Here is a 24,882-nt window from a genome sequence, read left to right on the forward strand (position 1 = left end):
GTCCTGCTTGCCTCTCCATCTTCCCCTTGTCTCTACCTGACAGCAAACAAACTGTCCTTCATCCCACTTCTCACCTGTCTGAGTTGAAACCGCGGTGCCATCCCTGTGATGAATGGAGAAGGCAGCTTGTAGTTTAGGTGCCCCATGCCATCCATTTTGGCCTGTTCGAAGCACTGGATTTGAAAAGGCTGTTGGAATTTTTACCGGTATTTCTTTCCCTTTTATCCCCAGCGTAACCATTCAAAGGTTTCGTATGTGCACGAGACGTCACAGCATGACTCGAGGAGCGTGTGAATAATGCTTTGTATATTTTGACAACCTTTTTTCGTAAATTGATCCGATGATTGACCACATCAATTCCTTCTAATAATCTCAGAGCCAATTCAGTTCTTTCAGTTTTGTTTTGTTGTTGATGTTGTTGTAGTAGGCACTGTAAATGCAATACACATTGTTGTTGGTTGTGGAACGACTGAACAGACCAGGTTTTAAGGCTCTAGCTGGGTTTTTAGGAGGTCACAGTGGTTTGCATGGAACCCTGTTAAGGGGCAGGCGGTTGAGGGGAAAAGACCGTAAGTCCATTAGTTTAAAAAGCCGATGTTTTTGGGCCAAACGACCAGATGCATCTCCAGCGGGACTGCCAGACTTAACACAACACCCTCGAGCTGACATTTAGATTCCCGCCAAAAGGGGTGGCCTTCTGAAGTCAGTGGAAATGAAGAGAGTATTCCTTTGTTCACACCTCTCATCTGGACTCCAATAACTCACATCTGTTTCTCTGTCTCTCTCTCTCTCTGTCATGTCTCAGCTCATTGGCTACACTGAGAAGCCCATCAACCTGCAGATGTTCATCGGAACAGCAGACGACCGCTACTTGAGGCCGCACGCCTTCTACCAGGTGCACCGGATCACCGGGAAGACTGTAGCCACGGCCAGCCAAGAGATTGTAGTCACCAGCACCAAAGTTCTCGAAATTCCTCTCCTGCCTGAAAACAACATGACAGCCGGGTAGGTGTCTGAAGCACTTAGGGGGTCACATTACTAAGTTATGAGCTTACCACCGTGAAGGAAGCCCGGTCCAATGAAAAAATAACAATGTTTATGATCATATAGGATTATAACATCTTCCAAGGGAGATTTAGTCGATTTTCTTAATTTAAGCCAACATGAGAGTTGGGCGCAGAGGGAGAATCTTTCTCATGGAGCAGAAACTCTATTCAAATATTTATGATTCTGCATCCCCTTGATTATTTTATTTATATAAGGTCTGGTTTCATTTAAGTTGGAACTCATAGGACGGGATTTGGTAGGGCTTTTCTCCTTTACAGTTGTAATAAATCATATTCACAGGCATTCTTATTTTGTCATTCAACACTCACTTTGCCTCTCATTGCCGACTCCCTACCGGGCTTGTGGTTGGTTTTATCACTCCCAGGCCTTCACTACTTATGCCTGTCTTAGCGATTGCCCTACAGGAGCCAACTATTTCCCCTCTACTTTGCAGCATCGACTGTGCTGGCATCCTGAAGCTGCGGAACTCAGACATCGAGCTGCGGAAGGGGGAGACGGATATCGGAAGGAAGAACACACGGGTCCGCGTGGTCTTCCGAGTCCACATCCCACAACCCAACGGGAAGGTGCTCTCTCTGCAGGCCGCCTCTATCCCTGTGGAGTGCTGTGAGTGTCAACGAGCCAGAGTCTCACACACACGCCTACACACACCAAAACATGTTCATTCAGAAAAGCACATGCACACAAACCTTCCCACACACTCCTTTATTAGCCGGCTTGCAGTCTGGCGGTTTGAAATGTTGATTTAAACTACTGTTTGCTCTCATTGAAAGTCACTTCAGATAAGAACGTCTGATACATGTTAAAAATGTAAACGCTCACTTCTATCCATGACATTTTTGTTACGCATTTAGGGAGGTGTTGACACTAATTTTGTGGTTTATTTTAAGGCACATTCTTTGGGGGGGTTTTGTATTAAAGGTCACCTATTATGCAAAATCCACTTGTTCATGTCTCTTCTACATCAACATGTGTCCCCCCCTCTGTGGAAAGAGATTCTGAAAGATTCAGGAAAAAAGATTTGCTTACTTTTGGTCCTGATCCATTTATATAAAAACCTGTCTGAAAATGAGCTGATCAGATTTTGGCCACTTTATGATGTCATAACGATTTTTTGGCTTGTGTAACCATTAGCCAATCAGCAACCAAGGTAACCCCCCCCCCCCACCTGATCACCTGAATCTCCTCCTAGAGCACCATTGAGTTCTTTTTAACCAAATCTCTCTCAGAGGGGCGTGGGGAGGGGCTCCTTATTTTCATCTCAAGTAGTAAGAGAATCAGCACTTTTGAAACAGGGCTGAAACAGAGGGGATTATGGGTAATGCTACAATGATCTGTTTGGTGTTTGGAGCTTCAGAGACATGTTTTGTATATATCTGAGACCTATAATATATTGATGAGAAACAGTATGATAGGGGACCTTTAACATCCATAATGTTTAAAGGAGCTCCTGATGATTTGTCTACACATTATTAATCCACCCTGAATAGTAGACTGCAGAGTGTATAATCACAGCTCAGCAAATGACGCTCCTCCTTCTCTCCTCCACCCCTGCTGCTCCTCTCCCAGCCCAGCGTTCGGCTCAAGAGCTGCCCCAGGTGGAGAAATTCAGCCTGACCAGCTGTCTGGTCAGCGGGGGAGAAGAGATGGTCATCACCGGCTCCAACTTCTTCCCAGAGTCCAAGGTCATCTTCCTGGAGAAAGGCCCTGGTAGGTGCACAGCAGCTTACCTTTGAAACACCTCTGCAGAAACAGTTTGTGAAAATCGAATTGTATTTAACGGTTGTCTGAGAGATTTGATCAGAGAAGCCGCTGTGAGTAAAACATCACATGTGTCATTTATGTGGTGGAAAATTCGATATTCTTCAGTGGCCAAAAAACGGACTTTGGGACGTTGTTAATTTACATTTCTACTCTTGAGGTTGGAATCAGAGGCTTTTCTAGGTCTTGCAGAGGTCAGCAGAAGGATTTGATGGTAGTCATGTCCGATAAATGTCAGTGGGGATGTGATATGTGTCTTTACCTCAGCCCAAACAAGTCCTCTATTCCCACAGGGCTTTCTGTCGAGTGCAGAACAGATTTATCTCTGTCTCTGCTGTCCATCAAGTAGGCATGAGGCAATGCACTGCAAATCCTGACATGGCTTTTACATTGCAGTATTTGTACACATTTGTTTACACAGACGCATACTGTCTTGTAGCAAACTCTACAGTCTTTTGGTTTGATTATTCAAACCACTGCAGTATCAAGATATTACACAAACATAAAAAGGTACAAAGTTTATTTTCACAGTCTACAAAGCTTCCTCAAAATACTGTCATCTTTACTTAACACAAAATTATACATGTTATAATTCACATGCTTAACAGGAAAGGCTAATATGGTCAATACATATGCTAATTAGCTTCATGCTACAGTGTGACACTTTGAAAGTTGCTTATATCTGTTCCCGACGCTAAATACGTTACTTAGTTAAACTCTCTTTCCAATTCACCCTCTTCAGTCACTGGCCTTTCTCTGCCTTCTCTTTTGTACATCACTCCGTAATCAAAACACATGTTGTAGCTGTTCCCCTGGATGCAAGTGTTAAATGGATAGCAATCGATGAGCCAGTCTCTGCCTGCCTGAGACACCTTTGAGATGCGGAGCAACAGAGTCAAGTTCACACATGGCAGAAAGTTGAAGGGTGTTGTTTCTGCGAGTAAGAGCCATTGTCTACGATTCTTTTAGCCCGTAGGAATGTCTGTAGCTCTTTGAGGTGTAGCAGCTGAAGCATGGCAAAGAGAGGTAGCACGCTTGAAACAACCCCCTGATGGTCCAGTTTTTATAGCACAGCAGCAAGTGGAAAGCTTAGAGAGGTGCATCTTGGGTACGAAGGGAAAGCTGGGCCCCATGGAGCACGAAGGCAGCGGACTGTGGAAAGAGACAGAGAGAAAGGGGAGTGGAAGATGATGTTGATTAGGTTTGTGTAAATGATCCCCCTCATCACGACTAATCCGCCTGCTTTAGTGCAGAAAGGCCCTGATTGGAGTAAGTATAGGAATGGAAGAAAAGGGAAAAAAGAGGCAGTGACAGACATTTTTCCACCATCTGTCAGAATTTGAAGATAACAGTAGATTCATAAGGAACTGGAGAAACTGGGATTTGGTTGCTAGTACACAGAGATTATGGGATGGGACTATAAATGACTATGTGCAGGCACAGATCACGGGGCAATTGTTGGTGTGGGATCATATTTAAAAGCAGAAGAATGTGTAATGTCTTTTCTTGCCATGTGTTAGTAGGCATAGCTTCAGAGTCCGGTTTTCTTTGCTACCTTAAAGCCTGGCAACTGAAAGCTTACATCTACACAAAGTAAATAGTGTTTAAAACATAGATGTCTGTTTTCCTCACTTTCTATCGTTTTTTCTCTCTGTATTATTTCCCAAAAAGCAAGATTAGCATTTCAAAGCTACGAGACTTCTCAAGCAATGAAGTTCCGAATAAGTCCATAATTGGTATAAGTATTTCAACTTTACAAGGATGAATGTTTATACAAAAGAATGAACTTTAAAGGCTATAACTGACTGCCCTGAGTAGTGACTAATAGAGCCTGTGTTCTCCGTAGTCACTGTGTTGTTTCTCTTGTAAGAGCAAATAACTGTGGGCTTTTACAAATATGTTTTAAATAAACAGTAATCAGCTTTTGTTATGTTTGTGCGATCTTCCGGGGCAATAGGTGCTCGCTCTTTCCCTTCTGACTGGGGTGTATGGATGATGGAGTCATGGTCTCAGCTTGGTATGAGGTGCCTGTTGGTGCTTGTTGTCTGACGGAGCATGTGGGGCCCTTGCTCCTGCCTGTTGAATGTCAACAAGCTGCGCTGCAATAATGCACTGCTGTCAGCTGCAAAGACATTCAAGGTCATTTGCTCAGAGGGAAAAAGGAAAGACTATCCGTCATCTGTGAATTTTTTTTCACGAGTGTCTTCAGAGTTGTTACTGGCTTATGGATAACTACAACTATGACTAATGTTAGGGTGAGCTAAGAACAGGTAAATCACTCACTTAGAGCTCCATTATAGTGCGGATTGTAAATGTTACACGGCTTACAGTTGAGTGCTTGGAAAGAAACATATGGGCTTGCCTCTCTGCAGACATGGTGCAGATGCCTGACGGTGGTTTTTGGGGGGAATCCTTTGGGTTTTGAGGAAGAGGCCGTGCAGGTGCAGGAGTACACTCGCACCATGTGAGCAGTATGAAAACAGGCAACTGCAAAATTCATTTGACTCCGCTGAGAGACTATACAGTACTCACTTAGTTGTCAACGTTTGTATTCTTCTCCATGCTGCGATGATTGTGATTTCTTCCAACCACACGGCAAGTCTGTCAGTGTTTTCAGCCCGACTGCTTCCCTTCAAGCAGCTGCCCTTAAGATGTCTCGCCAAATAATTAGATCCCTCATAGGAAAGCTGGAAAAGGATGTTTTCTAGCCAGAAACCCGGCAGTGCGTTAAGGCCTTTTCAAATAAATACAATTATTCCACTCCTCTGTCCCTTAATGTTAACCAGGCAAGACAAACAGCAGGATATTTGGACATTTGATTACCATTTAATCGCTGTTAAGATTGTCTCCATAAGGCTTCTGGGACTTTCAAAATGACATTGTTTTGATGTCTCTCGTTTCTCCAGAACAAATTGAAATCGTGTGCTCAAAGTCTCGTGGGGTTCTCAAGCCCTGTCTGTTTGAGAAAGCCCTGCACACTGACATCATCTTTAGGAAACTTTAAGATGGACAAAGAGAGCTTCTCCAGAAGAGGAAACTTACTTTGAAAAATAGCAGACTTTAATTCAAAAGGGTGCTCAGAATCAAATGTAGACATCAGTGGTCATGTGTGGCCTGGGTTTATTTATGATCACTCTTGCATCAGGATGAAGTTGTTTGTTTTAATGTACTGTGTGACTGGTATGTGATACAATGATACTGTGTCACTCACTCTCAGTCTATTCTTCATTAAAAAGCCTATTTTAGCCTGACCTGCACTGGAGAACTGTCTTTTCTGATTTACTGATTTGTCAAATGTGTCACTTTCCTTATGAATTTCAGGTTTATTGCTAAATTTAAATCAGCATTTTTGAGTTTAGAGTGAATTATATATTTTGTGTAATATATGCTCCTGCTATCTTTCTCCCTGCCTGCACTTGGAGTTTCACTGGTTTGTGCATTTATATATTTTTTTCCCTAACCATAGATGGACGACCACAGTGGGAAGTTGAGGCAAAAATAATGCGTGAGAAAACTCAAGGAGTAAGTAGTCAAATGTTTATACTGCATATTGTCTGCATATTGTTTACTAATTTTTGTGTACTAGCAGTTATTTTTATTGTATGCATTGTAGGTTGTGTTGGCAATAGTGTAAATAATGTCAAATGTGTTTTTTTGTAGTCGTGCATCCTTGTGGAGGTCCCTCCCTACCACAGTAAGTCTGTGGGCTCAGCTGTGCAGGTGCAGTTTTATGTCTGCAATGGCAAGCGGAAAAGGAGCCAATCGCAACGCTTCACTTACCTGTCAGGTGAGATAAGAAGTTCTCAAGACTTTTAGACAGAGTTAGACCGTTAATGAAACATTTGAAGACAATCCCCTTAGTTCGGTAAGAGAGCACAAAGAAATGCTTTTACCGACATTAAGACAAAGGGTTTCGCTCAAGCTTCACTTTGCATTCCTTGGGGTGTACTGCTCCCTGTTGCAGCTCGTCTCCAAAGATAATGACAAGAAGTTTGACTGACAGCAGAGACAGTTGTAACGTGCTCTCGGTGTTGCACACTTCTCCACATGGGTTTCACTAACCCCGTTTCTCTCGTTCTCTCTCCAAAGAAAGCATCACTGTGGTTTACAAGGGCTTCTCCACTAACAATAACATTAACACCTGCCAACTGATTATTCTGTCAAGCCGACTCAAATTATCAAGCCAACCTTATTTTTTCTTTTGCAATCCAGGACACTTTATATATTCGCAGACCATCAGTAGTTTCATACGAGTATTTTAGCAGTAAGGGAACTCGATAGTCATAATATTTTGATTTGAAAGTTTCCTCAATGTTTTTCATTAAAGGCAAATTCCTGCCGTGCAATTTGATATTGTTATTGTGTTATTTTCCTCGAGAAGCTAGTCATACTGAAACACCGTTGGCGGAATATAATGGCATGTGAGCATTTTGTGCAACATATCCACACCCCTGAGTTTTACCACAAAAGTGTGTACGTTTGTGTGTGTGTGTGCGTATATGCGGCCTTGCCCCTCCACCCACCCAGCCTTTCTGTTTGCAAGCACGCCCACTCAACACTGACAGTTCCTGTTTTCAGCGTCGACAGATCAGAGCAGCCAATCAGAGCAGAGTAGAGTTACCCTGCTCTGTCAATCAAGCGGCGTCGCTGACACCACTAATGTAACCACGGACACCGCCTGCATTATGGCGGCAAAAAATAAAAAAGTTTTCGATGTGGTCTGGGCTGAAGAGGCCCTGGCCCAGTTGAAGGATGAATTCTGAGTAAACTTTGACATGTTTAAAGAGAAATTGTCTTTAGTTAACATAACGTGCAAACTATTTGTCAAACCTTTATAATCAATTTTGATTCGCTTCCCTTTCCCACCAAATACTGTACCTCTGTCTCGGTTTGAAGCCACAATAAACACTACTTTGCTTTGGGGAAGACATTTTCTTTTTTAAACTTAAGAAACAAACTATGATTTTCTGTATTAAAACAGGATTTCAATGTTGGTTTTCAGTCATAAAAAAATAAAGTTGACCTTGGGGGAAAAGTATCTTTTTAAAACAGAAGGAAAAACATCTACCCTTTACTTATCTTGATATACCTTTGGCTCTATTCTATTTGTCCTTGGGGTCTTCATCAAACTGAAGTAAAAAACGTTTTTTTTTTTTTTTAAGTTCTGGGTTTCAATTTGAAGCCATAATAAAACAGGATTTCATGTTTTAAAATATACAGTTCCCTTGCTGTACCCTTGATATCCCTGTAGCTCCGTTTAAAGCCAGAATAAACCCTGTTTGGCCTTTTCGTGCCCCCTCGCCTCTCAGTCCCAGAGGCATGATGGGGTGAGTCGAGGGCAACAGCACTGAACTCGTTTTCTGTTGGTCTGATCCGGGTTGCCGGGCATTCGGCTCCTCTCTTCACACACAACATTTCACATGATGGCACCCGGACTGACAACATATGCTCTCCCTCTAATTCAGAGCTGGATCAAAATAAAACTAACTGTTACAAGGCACCAGATTGGGAAATAGGTTACCGATCGGCATAGCAGAGCTGTCACAGTAAAAGTGATAGTCCCCATTTACCATCACAATGTCACTCGTTTTTTTGAAGCTTTTTGCACCTGGAAGGAGACACATTTCACAAACCATACATTTCAGCAACTATTCTACAGGCGCTTAGGTTCTTGTGACCTAGTTTTTCTGGTTTGACTGAAACATATTTGAACTTCAGAGACACTGGGTGAACTTGTGGGGGAGGAAAATGTGGAAAAACTTGAAACACCGACTTGCTTTTTTTTAGCTGCCTGAAGGCACTGGACTGAGCAGCAGCATCACTTGCTGTGACACTGACTCTGTTGCAATACAATGACCTGACTAATGTATATTCTTAGTGTAATCTACCACCACACTTCATTCCATAATGTTACACTTCATTGATCTTATAGATACTGCTGCTGCTCACTTATTTGCCCTGAATTTTCTACTTACTTTTTTTTTTTTTTTTTAAATACTATGTACATACCTTTTGATCTAATAGTGTATTCTTTTAATTTTTCCTCTCTCTCTATACCCTGCGGAATAAAGGAATTCTGCTTCTGATTCAGGATTCAGTATTTGAGTGATTGATGTGTTCCTGTTTGTATCACTGTTTTCCTCACATCTCCCTTCCTCTCCCCCTTCAGTGTTGGTGAAACAGGAGCACAGAGAAGAGCTGGACCTCTCTGCCGTCTCCCCCATGTCCCTCCCCCTGGCCCATGCTGGCGGGCTGGTGCGCCCCCAGCTGCCCTCTCCGGAGCAGTGCCACCCATCGGACGGCCTTCTGTCCGGCTCCCCCCGCGGCCTGCTCTCCCTGCAGGGCCCCTGCCCCTCCCTGGGCTCCCCGCCTTTCCAGCACCTGCCTCACCTCCAGAGTCGCAGCTTGCACCACCCCCCCGCAGACTGCCACATGACGTTCCACCCGACCCCTGCTCCTCTCCCTGCGCCCCCCCGGCCTTCCTACCAGTCCATGCAGCACGGCCACAGCCACAGCCTGCCCTTCAACGGCCAGTCCCCCCTCCCCCCTCAGTGCTACGAGAGGATGCCCTTCCAGCACAGCGTCTCTGCAGCGTCTCACCCGATGGGGATGGGGATGGTGTACCCTTCCTCCCCGTGCTCCTCACCATCAGCTCCCCCCTCCTCAAACAGCATAGCTGGGTCTCCCCAGAGCCAACAACCGATGCTCTCCCCCTCATCCCCACGCCTGCACACACTCGGAGACTATCACTGCTCCCCAAACCCCCCCCAGATGCCCTCTCCCGGCAGCCACCCCCTCGCAGGGCAGCACCCCTCCCAGCTGCATAGGGCGATGGGCTACCACCCCGTGGGTCAGAGGTCAGCCTCCTGTCCCACCCCGTCCAGCGCCCCTGCTACCAGGATGATCCCCTCTCCCCACTCAGGGCCTTCCTCCCCCCAGCTCCAATCGCTGCCCTACCAGTCTCCCACCTCCTCCTCCCCCACATCAGGTGGCAGTCCTCTGGGGCCCATGCAGCAGCAGCACTCAGGTCAGCACTCCCCCCAGGCCACCAGCCCGGTCATGGCCAGCCTCTCCCCGGTGGCAGCGGGGCCTCTGATTCACCCTCTGAGCCCACAAGGACCCTTCCCCTCGGACAAAGAGAGGCCGGACATCAAAGAGGAGCCCGAGGAGAAGGAGCCCACCTTCCGCTCCATCGGCCTACAGGACATCACGCTGGACGATGGTAAGTTATCTTTATCCTCATTTTTTTCTCATTCAAAACGTTTCTTCGGTCTTGTGTCCACCTGATTTCCTTTAGAAGCAGGAAAGCACCGAGGGTGGTGAAGAGCATGTGTTTAGCTTGCCTTCTCTACTGTGCTCCTGAAAAGTGACAGAGAAGAGCACAAGATGTCTACAAAAAGTGGATTTAGATTTGACATAAGGCTCATTAAGGCAGTGCCACACTTAACACTTTACCCTATGGAGTGGTGCAGTGACAGTGACACGTCCTAAACCCCAAAGTAAGCTGCGCATGGGTTCCCTCCGGTTCCCTCGACAAAAACGCAATGGAATTTCTCCATAGGATTTTGGAAAATAGCTGGAAATAAGGTCTGTGGTTGAAACACATTTAAGAGACGGATCACGTTTTGTTCAGCCGGATAATCTCCACATGTCTACCCTACTTTTATCATTTTTGAATCGTAAATCGAATCGCCAGAAGCTAAATGCTAACGTTATGCTATAAAGGAACTACAGCAGGATCGCTACTTCAACGTCACGCCAACTTAAGATCCATATTCAAAACTATAGATTCAAAATGGTACAAGTTGAAGCGTTTGTTTGAACAGTTTGCAGGAGGCAGGTACTTGCTTTCAAGCGGAGTGTTTACGTGTTCGGTGTAATGACGTACAACGGCCTGGACAACTTCTGTAGTCCTATTCAGCCACATGTTAACAACTATCGTTTTTCAGACATGTAAACTCTGCAGAAATCACCAGAGGGCTCACTTCTGAAACGTGATCCGTCTCTTGAATGTGTCTTAACCACAGACCTTATTTCCAGCTATTTTCCAAAAAAAGAAATTGCGTTGCTTTTTTGTCGAGGGAACCGGAAGTGGTCAAATGCTAACTCACTTCCGGGTTTTAGGACGCGTCACTGCACCACTCTATTTGCTAGCACTCTAAAACAATTAGAAAGAGAAGCTGGCCATCAGATAAAGACACCACGCATCTACATTTCACTTTCACTGTATGGTGACGAGACCCCTACATGTCTCTTTTGTTTTTCGTCTGACTCTCATTCTCCAGTTTCCTGTAAGTCAAATCATCCTGCTCTCATTATCACATTTCCCTCCCTCCCTCCCTCACCCTGTCCTTTAACACAATATATTTACACAGCCTGTGAACAATCTCATTTTCAGTCTAAAACAAGCGGCCGCTGTGGGATTCAATCTACACTACATTGTGTCACGAGCAGGATGAATTTATATCTGATGAAGTAAAAGAATACAGAACATCAGATGTTTCTCCAGTGGAGGAAACCTCGGTGCCTGATTATGGTGATAGCGTTTTTCATCAGGTTCGTTACTGAGGGGTCATGTGACTTCGTATTGGGTAACATAGACACAATAGCACTGATAACTGTAGTATCATATTAAAGGGGGTTAGGGTTAGGTTAGGGTTCATTGTAAAAAGCTTCTGTATCTGCCTGGCAGCAGTTTGGAGATGAATTACACTCACTGTGTTTTTTGGCTTCTTGGAGCTGGGGGGTGGGGTGGGGGGGGGGGGGGATTGCATCAGCTACTTGCAAACACTGAAACACAGTTGTGTGCCAGAGCAGTAATTGCATCCTGTGTGCGTTTGTGTGTATGTTAGCGTGTGTACGTGCATTAACCACTTTAATTAGCATGCTCGGGAGAAATTAACTAGTGAGCGTTAAGTCATTTAGCAGCTTTTGTCTTTCATCTACAAACTCTACTTTTTAAAATATGTGTGTCCAGACTACTCCGAATCATCTACCTCCTTATCTGTTGCTAAGAGCCTCTTTGGGCTTTGTTAACCCCTGTGTGGTATTCAAATGAGGGTCCTAAAGGCTTGGGGTTAATAAATAACATGGCCAAGGTGTCGGGGAGGTAGGCTTTTGTGTGCTAGCATGGATCAACCTAATTAACACATGGCCATTGTCAATAAGTCATGTGTGAAAGACTAACAACCACTGAAGTACATAAAACATGTTCAAACACACACTTTAGCATGTAGCCTTCGTTTTGTCGATTTCCCCCCATCACACACACCTTGAAAGACCCACAGTCGGCTGCACTCACACTATCAAAAGAAAAGTGTGAGAAAAGTTTGTGAGTGACACGGTTCAGCTGGGAATGTGAGCGCTCCCTTTGAGCCGGTGGCTAAAAATAGATTTCTGTGCCAGCCCAGCTCTGTAGGCCATGTGTTGAAGCAGCTACGTGAAGCTAAACGCAGCTCTGAGTTTTAGCAGGTCACACTCTGTTAAGTAGACCGTATTCAGCTCGGTTTGATAAACACACCGATCAGGATGGACACCAATATCACACATGTAGATAAGAAGTGACAAATGCACATATAGCAGAAGATACACATGTAAGAATATTTAAAGTTGTTAAATCTGTTGACAAACTCAAATATAATCCATAGTAATTAAGTATAATCAGCAATAATGATTCCTTTAGTGCGTATAATCTCTTTAATAGGGAGGCTGTGGCGCAGTGGGAATAGTGCATAGGTGTTCGGATCAGGGGAGCACAGGTTCAAACCCCACTGCAGTCAGCATGTTGTTGTGTCCCTGGGCAAGACACTTCACCTCAAATGGCTCCTGTGGGGATTACCCACAGTATTGAGTATGTCAGTCAAGTCAAATGTAATCTAATGTAATGACAGCCATTTAATGAATGTGGTTAGAACAAGGGAAACCAGTCTTCTGCCATCACCTGCACCCTTTCACTCTCACCTTTACTCCCTTCAGCTCATAATTATCACTCAATTTCTGCCACATCTTCTATTTGATTCACTGTTTGAACTTACTGAAAAATGTACAACTTTTAGTAAAACATGAACCTGCAGAGAGCTGAGATTAAGTAATGTTTGCACATCATACTATCCGCATCATGAAATGAACTACTGCGGTAGAATCACAGACTTGCATGAGAGGCGATACAACGATGTGAACGTGTAGAAGACTGCTCAGGTTAGCAAACAGATGGCCCTAGTGACGCACACCAGAGCAAGCTTGAAATGTGTGTGTGTGTGTGTGTGTGTGTGTGTGTGTGTGTGTGTGTGTGTGTGTGTGTGTGTGTGTGTGTGTGTGTGTGTGTGTGTGTGTGTGTGTGTGTGTGTGTGTGTGTGTGTGTGTGTGTGTGTGTGTGTGTGTGTGTGTGTGTGTGTGTGTGTGTGTGTGTGTGTGTGTGTGTGTGTGTGTGTGTGTGTGTGTGTGTGTGTGTGTGTTAGATGGGGTATTGTGTTTGTTTGATGATGTAGAGGTGTGTGTGTACTGTATGAGTGTGTGTGCAAAGCAGGAGACACAGGAGGTGAGAAGACAGACTGACAGACAGATGGACAGACAAGGTCAGCGTCCAACCCCACTGCAGGGTCACTCAGCCGTGACATCCAATCTGAAATGCACTTGGCATGTGAGATTAAACAAAATGTGTAAACAGAAAAATCTTATCCTTTTTTTTTTTACAGTATAGTATACACAATATATTTCAGATTGTCCATACAGACTACTTGAAATATGGTAGTTGGCAGTTAAATTGAACTTATTCCCAATATCAAAATGACAAGAAATCTTTGAAATCACAGCAGATGGACACAAGGATTATTAATGTGCTCACAAAGGCGATTGGCTGGAAAAGCAAAGAAGGAACTTTTGAACAAAGCAGCATGGGACTTCACTGAGTGTCACTAAAATGTCCAGCTTTGTGTATTTTTACTGCTTTGAAGTCTGAATGAAAACAGAGTAAGGTTGGGTGTTCCTTCATTGAATATCATCAAAGACGGGCTTCTTCTTCACGGCCACTGTTCAGCACATTTGGGGCGAAGAGACCACAGCTTGTTAAAATAAATACACCCAATGAATTTATTTGTGTTGCAGGACTTGGACATGGTTGATTGATGGACTGTTTTTATTTTAATTAATGTCTACGTCTATCCCCCAGCAAGACTTTCAGACAGGTTTGCCAGAGCTGTGTAAGCGTGTGCATTTGGCTCCTCAATAATCCCAGCAGTGGCTTGAAGAGTAGTCCTTCTTGTAACCATGATTGCAGCCGTCATGGCGACAGAACCTGAAGCCTCTGTGCTGCCGAACCGTGCATTTAAGTAATTAATCAGCACGTGATGATCTCTGTGTTTACAGAGCACGAAGGGGAAGGGATAGCACGTGTGTGTGTGTGTTTGTGTGTGTCTGCGTGTGCGTGTGCGTGTAAGCAGTTGTCAGCAGTGTGCGGAGTGTGTTCACAACAAAGGCTGCTCTTTTGTTGGCGCTGCCCTGACTAAATGCACAGCTGCCTCCAAGTGCGAGCGCGGTGTTTAGGGTTTACAACCAGCCGATCCCTGCACTCCCTAAAAGACACACACACATACACAGTAATGAAAAATGCACACACACACACACAGATACAAACAGGGAGTGACGGTCGTTATCCTGTAGATGTAATCAAATATACGAGGCACTCTCCGTGCAGTGAACAAATCTTTTTAAATGACTGGTTTTACTGTTCTGTTTTCTCTCCTTACAAGAACACACTGCAAATAGTCTGAAACTTCCAAGGTCGTTGCAAAAACAAAAATGTTCATCACATATTGTTCCTCGCATGTGGTTGACTTTTTAATTTCTCTGTCAAACTTTCGATTTAACATCCTACTTCATTGTTATTCAGAGGATTGGAAACATGCGTTTTTTTCCACCTTTGTAGAAAGCCAAGCTAGCTGTTGGCAGGTCTCTATGCTAAGCTAAGCAAACTAGCTTCCGAGTGAAGACTTCTTTTTGTAAATTGGCAGGTATAATATGCTTTACTATCAAACAATAGACAAGTCCTTTTTGAAGTCTCCTTCAATGCATGCAGAGCTGCTCTCCCGACACAATTTCACGGAGCTCCCGGAATGTTGCAACGTGGCAGAGAGCCCTTAATGAATAAAGCAAGAGAGTTGTGACGAGGCCAACATTTCACAATCCAAGAAAGATTTGGTTAAAGTCTTCAGGAATTGGCCGACCGGACCGGGGAGAAAACGCCAGGGAATTTTGGATTTACCTTTGACAGGTGGCGAGAAATATGACTCTAGATGTATCCCAAGTGAAATCAAACATGACATTTCATTTGGAAGTTGTCTTTGGTTTTTGGCTACGTCTGTAAAGGATTTTGGTTCACATTATTCTTCTGGAAGACTATGACCCATTTGTTTGTACTTTAAAGATACCTCAAATGTTTACATTTAATAGCCACCACCATCATCTGTGATCCTTCAGTGGAAGACAAAGCCACCTTCATTCGAAAGCAATGAATGTTTGGTTACTCTGAATTCACAACATCACTTAATATATTGCGTCAGAAAAAAACGTTTTCCGATAATCACTAACTTCTGAAATATTTGTTATATTCATGCGTACACAACCAGGAAGTAATGAAAACATCTGTAGTTCATTTAACTGTGATTCTTTGTATTGCTCATGGACCTGTGTTTATGGTACCATTTCAGTCACAGGCGTCATGCTGCCATTAACCAACCATAACAGTAACAACACAGAGCTCTTGATTCGATGGCATGACAAAAAAAACAGTGGAAGGAAAAATGGTTTCCATGAAATGCTGCTGCTGCTGCTGCTCGTTAAAAACAATGGCAAACATTTGCTGGTCTTTTCCTCTGAAAAGTGGAAACGGCCTTTCTGTGTCATCTTTCCGTGCAATTAAGGTCTTAGAGCGTGTATTGCAAAGGTCCTGGCAGAGTCTGGAGCGAGGAGGAGGGGGGGTGGGGGGGCGCATGGAAACCCCTCAGTGGAGATGAGAGCAACATATTATCTCTTTAAATAAATATGAAATAGATCAGCGCGCTATTCAATCAGGATTTAGCTATGATTCAGTTTGATGCGTTCTTGTCTGCTCGTCCTTGATTTGTCAGCCAAGCATTAAGTTGTTGACTGGAAAATAAATGCTGGTTACCAAATGTTCGGTGGTGCACAAGTGAGGACTTGACAGTGTTGAGAAGACAATTTGACTCCCCTTATTAAAGTACAGGGGGAATGCGTCTATGTCTATCAAAGCATCTGAGTTTTAAAAAAGTGAGGATACATAAGAGAAGAAGAACAGAAACACACAGAAAAGGTAACAAGGAGACAAGTGTGTAAAAGCCATACAAGGATCCTACAACCCTTACACATATTAACTCAAACTAAAAGATTAACAAATGAAGGAATCTGCATTATACAATTTAAAGGAAAGATTTGAAGTTTTGGCTGATAAAAAAAAAAGCTTTTTCGAAACGGGCATTTTCACAATTTTAATCGAATAATCGAATGGAATCGGAAACATTTACCGAGACGGTCTGCTTAAAGGTGGGGTAGGTCATTTTGGAGAAACCAGCTCGAGTGCACTAGAATTTGAAAATACACAACCGGAACAAATCGGCCACTTCCTTAAAGAGCCCCTCCTCCAACACACACGAACGCGCACATGACCAATGAGGGCACGAGATCAGTTTGTGCACAGATGGAAGGCTGACAGGCAGGTAGGCCATCCAGTTATTTTAGCCGGGCCGGCTCAGATGATTGGTCGTGCTTTTTTACAGTACTACGGCTTCCACTGATTACATTTTTGTATGGATTTTCTGTCAAAGCACTCAAGATATTCATTGCTATCGGGATGTTAAGAGCATTCCATGGAATATAACAAAAAGTGTATCTCGAGCCGGTTTCTCAAACTTACCTACCCCGCCTTTAAGTGGGAAAAGAAGTCTACTATATGTATGTATGTTTTAGCAACCACCACCTATTCAATTGCAGGAAGAGCTTTACTTTGATTCAGACCCAAGAGATCCATCAGCGCCATGCTCGCTCAGGGGGTCCGCGGGGTCTTAAAAAGTATTAAAAGTTGATAAATCAATTTAGTGAAAATGAAGGCTATTAAAAAGTATTAAACAGCATTTTCCAAGGTATTAATTTTTGTAGCTTGTTTCCAATAAGTATATAAATGGTCCAAAGAGGTTGTATTCTACAGTCTGCCTGAATGTAATTATTGCGTAGGTGTGTAGTGTGATTCTGTGTAGTTTATTTATGGCATCCCGTTGGATTTGACGTCATCTGAACAGGACATCGCACACTCATTGCGATGAGGTCTTAAAATGTACGGAAAGGGTCTTAAAAGGTCGTACATCTGACTTCAGGATTCCTGCATATACCCTGTCTCTACCGATCCCCCCAGACGGCCATTTGGGCTCCAGTGCTTTCCTTCCTGAGGTCTCGTGATCATCTACTGAGGGGGGGGGGCACTATTCAGAGTCCCCCACCTAGTCTTGTGAATCACTTAACGTCAGATCAAATGGGAAATCCAGCGATGATTCACTGAAATGAAAGACTTTGAAAAGCTGACTTTTGAAAGAGCCTCACCCACTCAGTCACTTCCCGACTCCAAAAGTGACATTCAAATAAAACAGATCACAAAGCTAAATGACTAAACCAGAATAAAGCCTCTCTCTTAGCCATCCTGGAAGATTTCAATCAACTGACCATCTATTTCCCGATGTGTGTGTGATCGCTCAGTGACTTTACGTTCTCTCTCTACCTGAGGCTCCGTGCAGACGTGCGCATGCCGTCGCAGAGCGAGTGGAAACTGAGCTTTGATATTCCCTCTTGCAGGCAAACCAAGTCTTTCCTCGTGTTGTTCCCTCTGCACGAATGTTTCCATTGTGACATGTTGTCTTCATTTGCTGGACTCCAGAATCAGTCCTTGTCTCAGTTCTTTTCTTAAGCCATTCTGCCAGAGTAATGTTTTCTAAGCCTGGGTCAGGGAGCTTTTTTCAGTGTGTCATAGAGGGTTATGATAAGTGCTCATTTTCCATTTCGACAGTAGACATGTTTATCGCAGTGAGCGGCCATCTGTCTATTTCACTTCTGTTTTGCATTATGGAAATCTTTTGAATATCCCTCCTTTGACGTGCACTTTAGAAACGGAGACGTAAGATTCCCTAATCACGGCGGTCTGCTCGACGTTTCACTTTAGTGACAGGAAATCAATGTAAACAATGTGTCAAGTATGTAGATATGACTACAGCTGTTTCACTGAAAAGACTGAAACGTTGACTTTAATGAAATGTATTATGTCAACAGATTTCACTGTGAGGTTAGTTGAAAGCAATAATATAAATAAGTAAATAAAGCAAGAATAAATAAAAAGAATTAGGTGCAACTTATTATTATTGCGTTCAACTAACCTAATACAGTTATGTGATATTTGTTGACTTAATACTTTTCATTAAAGTAGTTTTTTCAGTGTTCTGTAGCAACAATTTATTTTTAAAAGCTGCAAAAAACTATTAAAGTCTGACATAAAGGCCACAATTTGTTTTTTTAATTGTCTTTGTGGTGGAAATATTTGTTTATATTATTTAAACTCACTTGCTTCATCCTGACTTTAACTGATGCCGAATGCCAATGCACAATAAAGTTGAATTCAACAAATGACTATAACTAGCCCTGATTGCATAGATTTAAGACACAAACATTCATGATAAAACATTACAATACAAACATTGAGATGACAGTCAGGGTTCTTACGGTCATTAAAAACCTGGAAAAGTCATGGAAATTCAAAATGCTAATTCCAGGCCCTGGAAAAGTCATGGAAAACAATATTTTCCCCAAAGTTTTGGAAAAGTCATGGAAATGTAACTAAAGTTGCTTCAAATATAATTTATATTTTATCTAATCGCCGAAATAGTAATACTATAATGATAATAAATACTGTATGGTATAGTAATGAAATGTAAAATGGCATTTAACTGACGAGGTGTTTTGCTGGTGAGAGATTTGAGTTGCTTTAGTCTGTAGAAGCTAGTAAGCCTAGTGGATTTGTTTTAGATAGGCACAACATGTTTCATATGCAGACCTTATTTTCCTGTTCCATTTTCAAATAAACCATTTTCAGTGGTACCGCTGAGAAAGAGTAATGTTTTTGGTCATGGGAAATTAGGTACAGTAAAGGTCATGGAGAAGTCATCGAACATCATTGAACCCTGAACAGTAAAAGTAGCAGCGCCAATAAAAGAAGCCCTTTTAAAATAATGGTGTATAGGAGTGGCCTTCAATAAGAAATCATACACCCATGAGCAATACCAGCCACGAGCACACAGGGGGAAGCATCTCCTGATGTAAGCCCACCTGAGAGTCGTCGTAGTAGTATTGGGCTGACTGATCATGTATATTCTGATCAGGGACCCCCCCTCCTCCTCCCAGTCATCTGCAGAGGATCTCCCTCTGACTGACAGTCAGCGCTGAGTCACCGCGTTCTGCTGCTCTGTCATGATGAATACCAGTAAACCTGAGAAACACTATCAGCATATGAAACCCTTCGTAGGCCCGACTCCACTCACACCGCTCTTTCACTTGTCGATCATCGATGTGTGGAGCTCCAGCTTGAATTCAATGGTATCTGACGCATAGGTCATCGCTCACTGAGCGGGACAGCTCGGTGCTTTATTTCTCAACTGTTTGAACTATTTCTGTCTGGAGAGACTTAGGTACTCTTCCCATTGCCGGTTTTAACAGGGACAGAAGTTCAATTCCACGCGAGTTCAGATTTTCATTTCTCGGCTGTAATATCGAGAGTGAAACCTAACAAAGAGAGCGTGAGTTAACCTCTTTTTTTAACGATAAATACTGATCAAACGTTGCACTTTGTTGTATGCCCTCTGTGTCTACTGTGTTATTTATAAGTATAGACGGGTTAATGTTGGCCCGTGCAACAATCTAAACAGAACAGTGGAAAGTCATGTGTTTTTGCAGACGCCCACTTAATGTCGGTCTCTCGCACTTGGCTCTGTGTTTCTCATATGTTTTGTGGTGCCGGAGCAGATTGATGAATCCACACAGTTTAAAGAGTTAACCACAAAACATTTCAGATGTGAGCGCAGGCCCTCAAATCACTGTTAAGACCCAGTCATAGAATCAATACAGACCGTGATCCCTTTTTAGTGCAAATGCATTTCAGGCCCAAGCAGTGGTGGGAAGTGCACTCACTAAAGTGCGTCACTTACTACGAGTACGTACTAGCTTGTACAATTTGTAGTCTTTTTTTTACTTCACCTGAGTATTTCACTTGTATGCTACTTGTTTCTCTTCATCTCAGAGTGATACTTTTGACTGCTCTACATTGATTTGAGAATTATTTTACAAACAAAACTTACGATACATGTACAATAATCAAGCTTTTGTACATGTTAAACTATACAACAGTACGTAGAGACGTTCAAATGTGCAATAAGATGCTGTTTGTGTTAAAGCATCAGTAATAATATTCCAATAATACCATATTAGGATATAACTCTGACAGGGGCCATTCTGCCCAACATGTACTTTCACTTTAATAAGTACATTTGGCTGTGAATGCTGTACTTTTACTTAAGGGAAATCTTGTATTTAAGAGTAATTCTACAGAGCAGTATCTCTCTATACTATATATAAGTGCAAAAAAAATGAAATAGGAGTGAAATCTGAAACATACCGACATATATTTCACTACATTGATGTGAAGTTTGAACCAAAGAAGCTAAGTTGCTGCACTAGTATTTTTATTTTTTGGATACAGCTTCTTTCTGATGGTCTTTATGAAGCTTTTATTTCAACACAGCCGCACCGTTTGTATTTCGTAAAGGTCGCAGCCTTTAAAGGAGATCAGTTCTCCTCCATCACGGTTTGATCACAGCGATCCGTAATTGAGGGAAAGAATCGATGAAGCGGCCCACTTGTAGTATATTGTAGATGTTTGCTTTGATAGTGTCAGTCTAGCGTCATGCGCGCGTGGTGTTGCTGTGTGTGTGATGGTGTGTGTGAACATGGTTGACATGGGAAAGGAAGAGCCTCCCACGCTAACAGGATGATGACAGTGATGGTGGCCAGACAATAAGCAGGCAGCCAAAAACACAAATAAAACAACACAATGTAAACCCCAACTCTCTGACACAGACTGGAGAAGAATGTTAATATGTTTCATGTAAATATATGTAGTTGATACACAAGAAAAAAGCACTTTGTAGCTGGAGGAAATGACGATGAAGTGTTAGATTATCATATTTAATGAAAGTTAAATGGCTTTGCGAGCACATTTGAGTTTGATTTGATGTCCCTGTGTGTGTCATCACATTTAAATACAGTTTCTTTTCTCTAATGAAGCACTCGGTCGGGTTCATTTTTGTCATCATCGACTGAGTCACCCCTGCCCCCTTCTTTTTAAAGTGATTTACGGTAAAGCACGCGTGTATTACGCCAAGGGGAATGTGTGAGTTTACAGTAGAGCTTCACAGGTGGACGTAAGTAGGTGGAGTTGTCGTGTTCAGACAGGTAAACTCTCCCGGTGTCGCACTGGGCCAGAGGTCCCCGCTGCACCCTCCCAAACCAGTTCACCCAGCCTGCCTCTGACCTGTCAACCTCACCTTTTTATAAACCACATGAACCCTGAAGCCGCGGGAGAAAGGCAGAAACGTTTGAACCAGTCTTCCCTCTGCCTGTGTCCTCCTCACCAAGTGTTTGGAGTTGATTTACTTCACGGCTGCTCTTTTAACTGGCGCCCCGCTGGGTCTCTGGTGGTGGTCTCGGTGTGAATACTGAATGGAGGCAGCAGATGTAAAAAGAACCACACGCGCTGGTTGGCTGAAAAACAGGCGGCAGCGCGTGTGATTGGACAACGAGAGTAATGTGTTAGTTATTTAAAATCAGGCTGTAGCTGAGTCGATGGAGTAATTAACCTCGCTGTGCCTCAACGTGTTTTTCACAATGGATCGGTTTCCCACGGCCCTTTCGACATGCCTGAGGAAATGTACCGGAGCTCCATTAAAGCTCTGCTGAAGTAACGACAGACGGTCCATGTGCTGCTAACTGCTAGCATGTCTTTGAGTGAATGGAATAGTTTCTCTCATCTGTTATGTGAGCGGTGGTTCTCGTGCACGTCAGAGCTGTGACTTGGTGACCTTCGGGTCTGCCAGTTATTTGAGTTTTTCCGCTTTGAGCTTTCAGCTGGTTGAGTTTGAGCTTTCAGTCTTGGGAGGAACTGAGCGTGGGACAACACCGCCCTCTGCTGGACAGAGACATAGAGCTCTATGTTGTATAAGTGATGGAAGTTAAAGTTATGAAGCTTGAGGGATTTCTTTGTGTTTGTCTGTAAAGGCAAATTCAACATGCACAGTTTGATAGTAATAGTTTCAGTCTTTATCCATTCAATTTCGATTGGAGATGGGATTTCATCTGCATATGACTTGTATTACCTTATGTCATAGCATCAAGTGGACATGTGGTCGCACTATTTCTCAGTTACTATTTTTGTTATTGTCCCACCAATGTTTATCAAAGCAGCAAAAAAAGTTTCCTTATATTTCTTTTTACATATTTGATTTTAAAAAGTGGTTTTAAAATACAACAAAACAAACCAATATGCAGAAGATAAATAAAATCAAAGTAAAAAAACAACACTGGCAGCAACACAAGAAAGGAAAGTTACTCATCACTTATCACATACATGTTATTGATATAATTAACCTGTTATAAACAATTCACTTTTCAATCAGACTTGAGACAGGTGCTCTGTTCCTCTCTGTTTCCCATTGATATTTCCTCATTCTTTTTGCCATGTATGAAACCTAGCAGTGAGCTTAGAGAGATGTCCTGAGCTTCCTTCCTATTCTTCACAAGCTTCAAAGCAATTCCATGAACCAGTGCACTTCACAGACAACATATCATAGAATGAGCTGCAACATACAGTAAGAACTTATGTTTGTGTTTTCTCTTCACAGTGAATGAAATCATCGGCAGAGACATGTCCCAGTCCCCCAGCACCCACGGTCCTCCGTCAGCTCACAACCAGTCATAGCCCCGCCCCCTCCAGGACCTGACGCAGCCTTCTGGCTCAGGGACCCCCCCCTGCGACACGGGCCAGGTCCAGGTCCAGGTCCAGGTCCATGTCCAGGTCCAGGTGCAGGTCCAGGTCCAGGTCCAGGTCCAGGTGCTGTGTGCGATGGCAGGAAGTGATAAGAAAGACTGTGTTCAGAAACAGAGTATTGTGATTCTGTTGGAGCCTCGTGGACCTGTTAGACACGCAGACACTCTCATACGTCTCCTCTGATGTCATTTCAAATCTACTTCTCTTATTTAGAGATGTAGAAACAGAACTCTCAACTCCACTCAGAAGACAGAGAAGGTGAACATGTGGAGTCACAGCGATGACCCGTGTCTTCCCCAACCATCAGATCTCTACGACTGGAGCTCGCCCTTTGAATAACTGTCTGTAGTGGAGACAACACCACGGTGTGTGTGTGTGTGTGTGTGTGTGTGTGTGGGGGGGGGGGGGGGGTGTGTGTGTGTGTGTCCCTCTCTCACCAGCATCGCCCTTCTTGGACGAAGAAGACATAGTAGATTAACAGAAACTCAGGAGTGCAACGTGGTCTCACAGAAAGCCAGAGCTGGGATACAAATTGTTTCTAGAGGTTGTTTTAGTTCAGTAAGAAAGGCAACAACAATTATAAACAACAATACAATTACAAACAGTTAAGTGTGGCAAAACTAATCACAGTTGGAGAAAACTGTTTAAACAAACACAAATTTGGATTCCTTCATTCAAATCAAACCATCATTTCTTTTTAAATATCTGCCTGCATTTGTGGTTTGGCACCAGTTTTTGGCTCAGTGATGCAACGCTGATAAACCCATTCAGGTCTGGAGTGCAGGGCCCGGAGGATCTGATCTGGGATCTGCAACCTGCAACATTCCACTACTGTAGCCCCCCCTGCAGCCGTGTAGATATCTGTACATGAACCCCCTCTTCTTCATCATTTACTCCCTCCCTCTCCTCTTCTTCTTCAAGTTGAACAAATGCCTTATTAACACTTAGCAGCTTCGAATGGTTCTAAAGTAACGACTCTTCATGTGTTGCACAGCTGGCTTTGAGTGTGACTGTAATATTGTGTACAAAAAAACATGGTTTCGTGAATCCTGATGAGGGATGAGTTCTCAGATTGTCATTCAAATATATTTGAAGGGGCCCGATATTTCCACGTTACACGGAAGTGTTTTTAATAATGACATCTCTCTTCAGGCAATAGCTCCCCACAGCTCCCAGGGGCCCTTGTGTGCCTTCAAATTCCTAAACGCCACCATCCTTTGGATGGGAAATGATCTGATTTGAATAGTATTTTATACATACCAATGTTTATATATTGCATTCATGTATTGTCCCCCCCTCCTTAATGATGAACAATTAAAAAAACAATCCCAAAGTCTAGAGAACAACATCTGGATGCACTTCCTGTTCACAATCAAACTCATTACTTGTCTCCAGAATGATGTTTTCATATTTCCTATTCTCACAGATATGCAGTGCCTGTACGGCAGCAATAACGGGGTCCTGAGAGGGTCCTGAGAGGGTCTTCAGGCGTCCTTTTTCTTGCCTTAAGCTTGACAATGATGCTCCTGCATGTGAGAGCAGAGGAGTGTTGCTTAGGACGTTTTCAAGTCAGTTTCCAGGTGAAAATGATTTTGCTATGCATTAAAATTCTGCCTAATGCCTTTTAAAATGAGGAGAAAAAATACAAAAAAATCGAAAAACAAACCTCGATGCCTACAGAAGTAGACTTGTTGTAGACGCTTGATTTATTCTGTTAGCATCCTGGAGCCAACCTGCCTTGTTAAGGACGCAGTGCGAGCATCTTCATGGGTTCAGGTGTGTTTCTACCAAATATGCTGTACAGAAGACTTTTAAGAAGCACACTCGTGTATTTAGGCTATGCAAACGACAACAGCAGCAAAGACATGACATGAAACATGAGATTATAATCTAGCTGCTTATTCAGA

At 43.2% G+C, this 24,882-nt stretch overlaps 1 protein-coding gene across 1 annotated transcript; it reads left to right on the forward strand.

Moving 5' to 3' along the window:
- The first annotated feature begins 781 nt into the window (after positions 1-781).
- On the forward strand, positions 782-24,876 carry LOC307027788 (nuclear factor of activated T-cells, cytoplasmic 3-like). The gene is made up of 7 exons (XM_079696144.1): positions 782-1,005; positions 1,502-1,674; positions 2,638-2,778; positions 6,296-6,351; positions 6,490-6,616; positions 8,999-10,051; positions 22,830-24,876. Exons 1-7 carry the CDS (start codon positions 797-799, stop codon positions 22,904-22,906), a joined length of 1,836 nt encoding a protein of 611 aa, XP_079552270.1. The 5' UTR covers positions 782-796; the 3' UTR covers positions 22,907-24,876.
- The last annotated feature ends 6 nt before the right edge of the window (positions 24,877-24,882 follow it).

The sequence above is a fragment of the Notothenia rossii genome (genome assembly GCF_949606895.1).
Source record: "Notothenia rossii genome assembly, contig: scaffold_408, whole genome shotgun sequence".
Classification (NCBI taxonomy): Eukaryota; Metazoa; Chordata; class Actinopteri; order Perciformes; family Nototheniidae; genus Notothenia; species Notothenia rossii.

Coding starts and splice junctions, on each gene's coding strand:
- LOC307027788 (XM_079696144.1), top strand. CDS start 797: ATGTCTCAGCTCATTGGCTACACTGAGAAGCCCATCAACCTGCAGATG. Junction 1,006..1,501: donor GAAAACAACATGACAGCCGG/GTAGGTGTCTGA, acceptor TCTACTTTGCAG/CATCGACTGTGCTGGCATCC. Junction 2,779..6,295: donor CTTCCTGGAGAAAGGCCCTG/GTAGGTGCACAG, acceptor CCCTAACCATAG/ATGGACGACCACAGTGGGAA.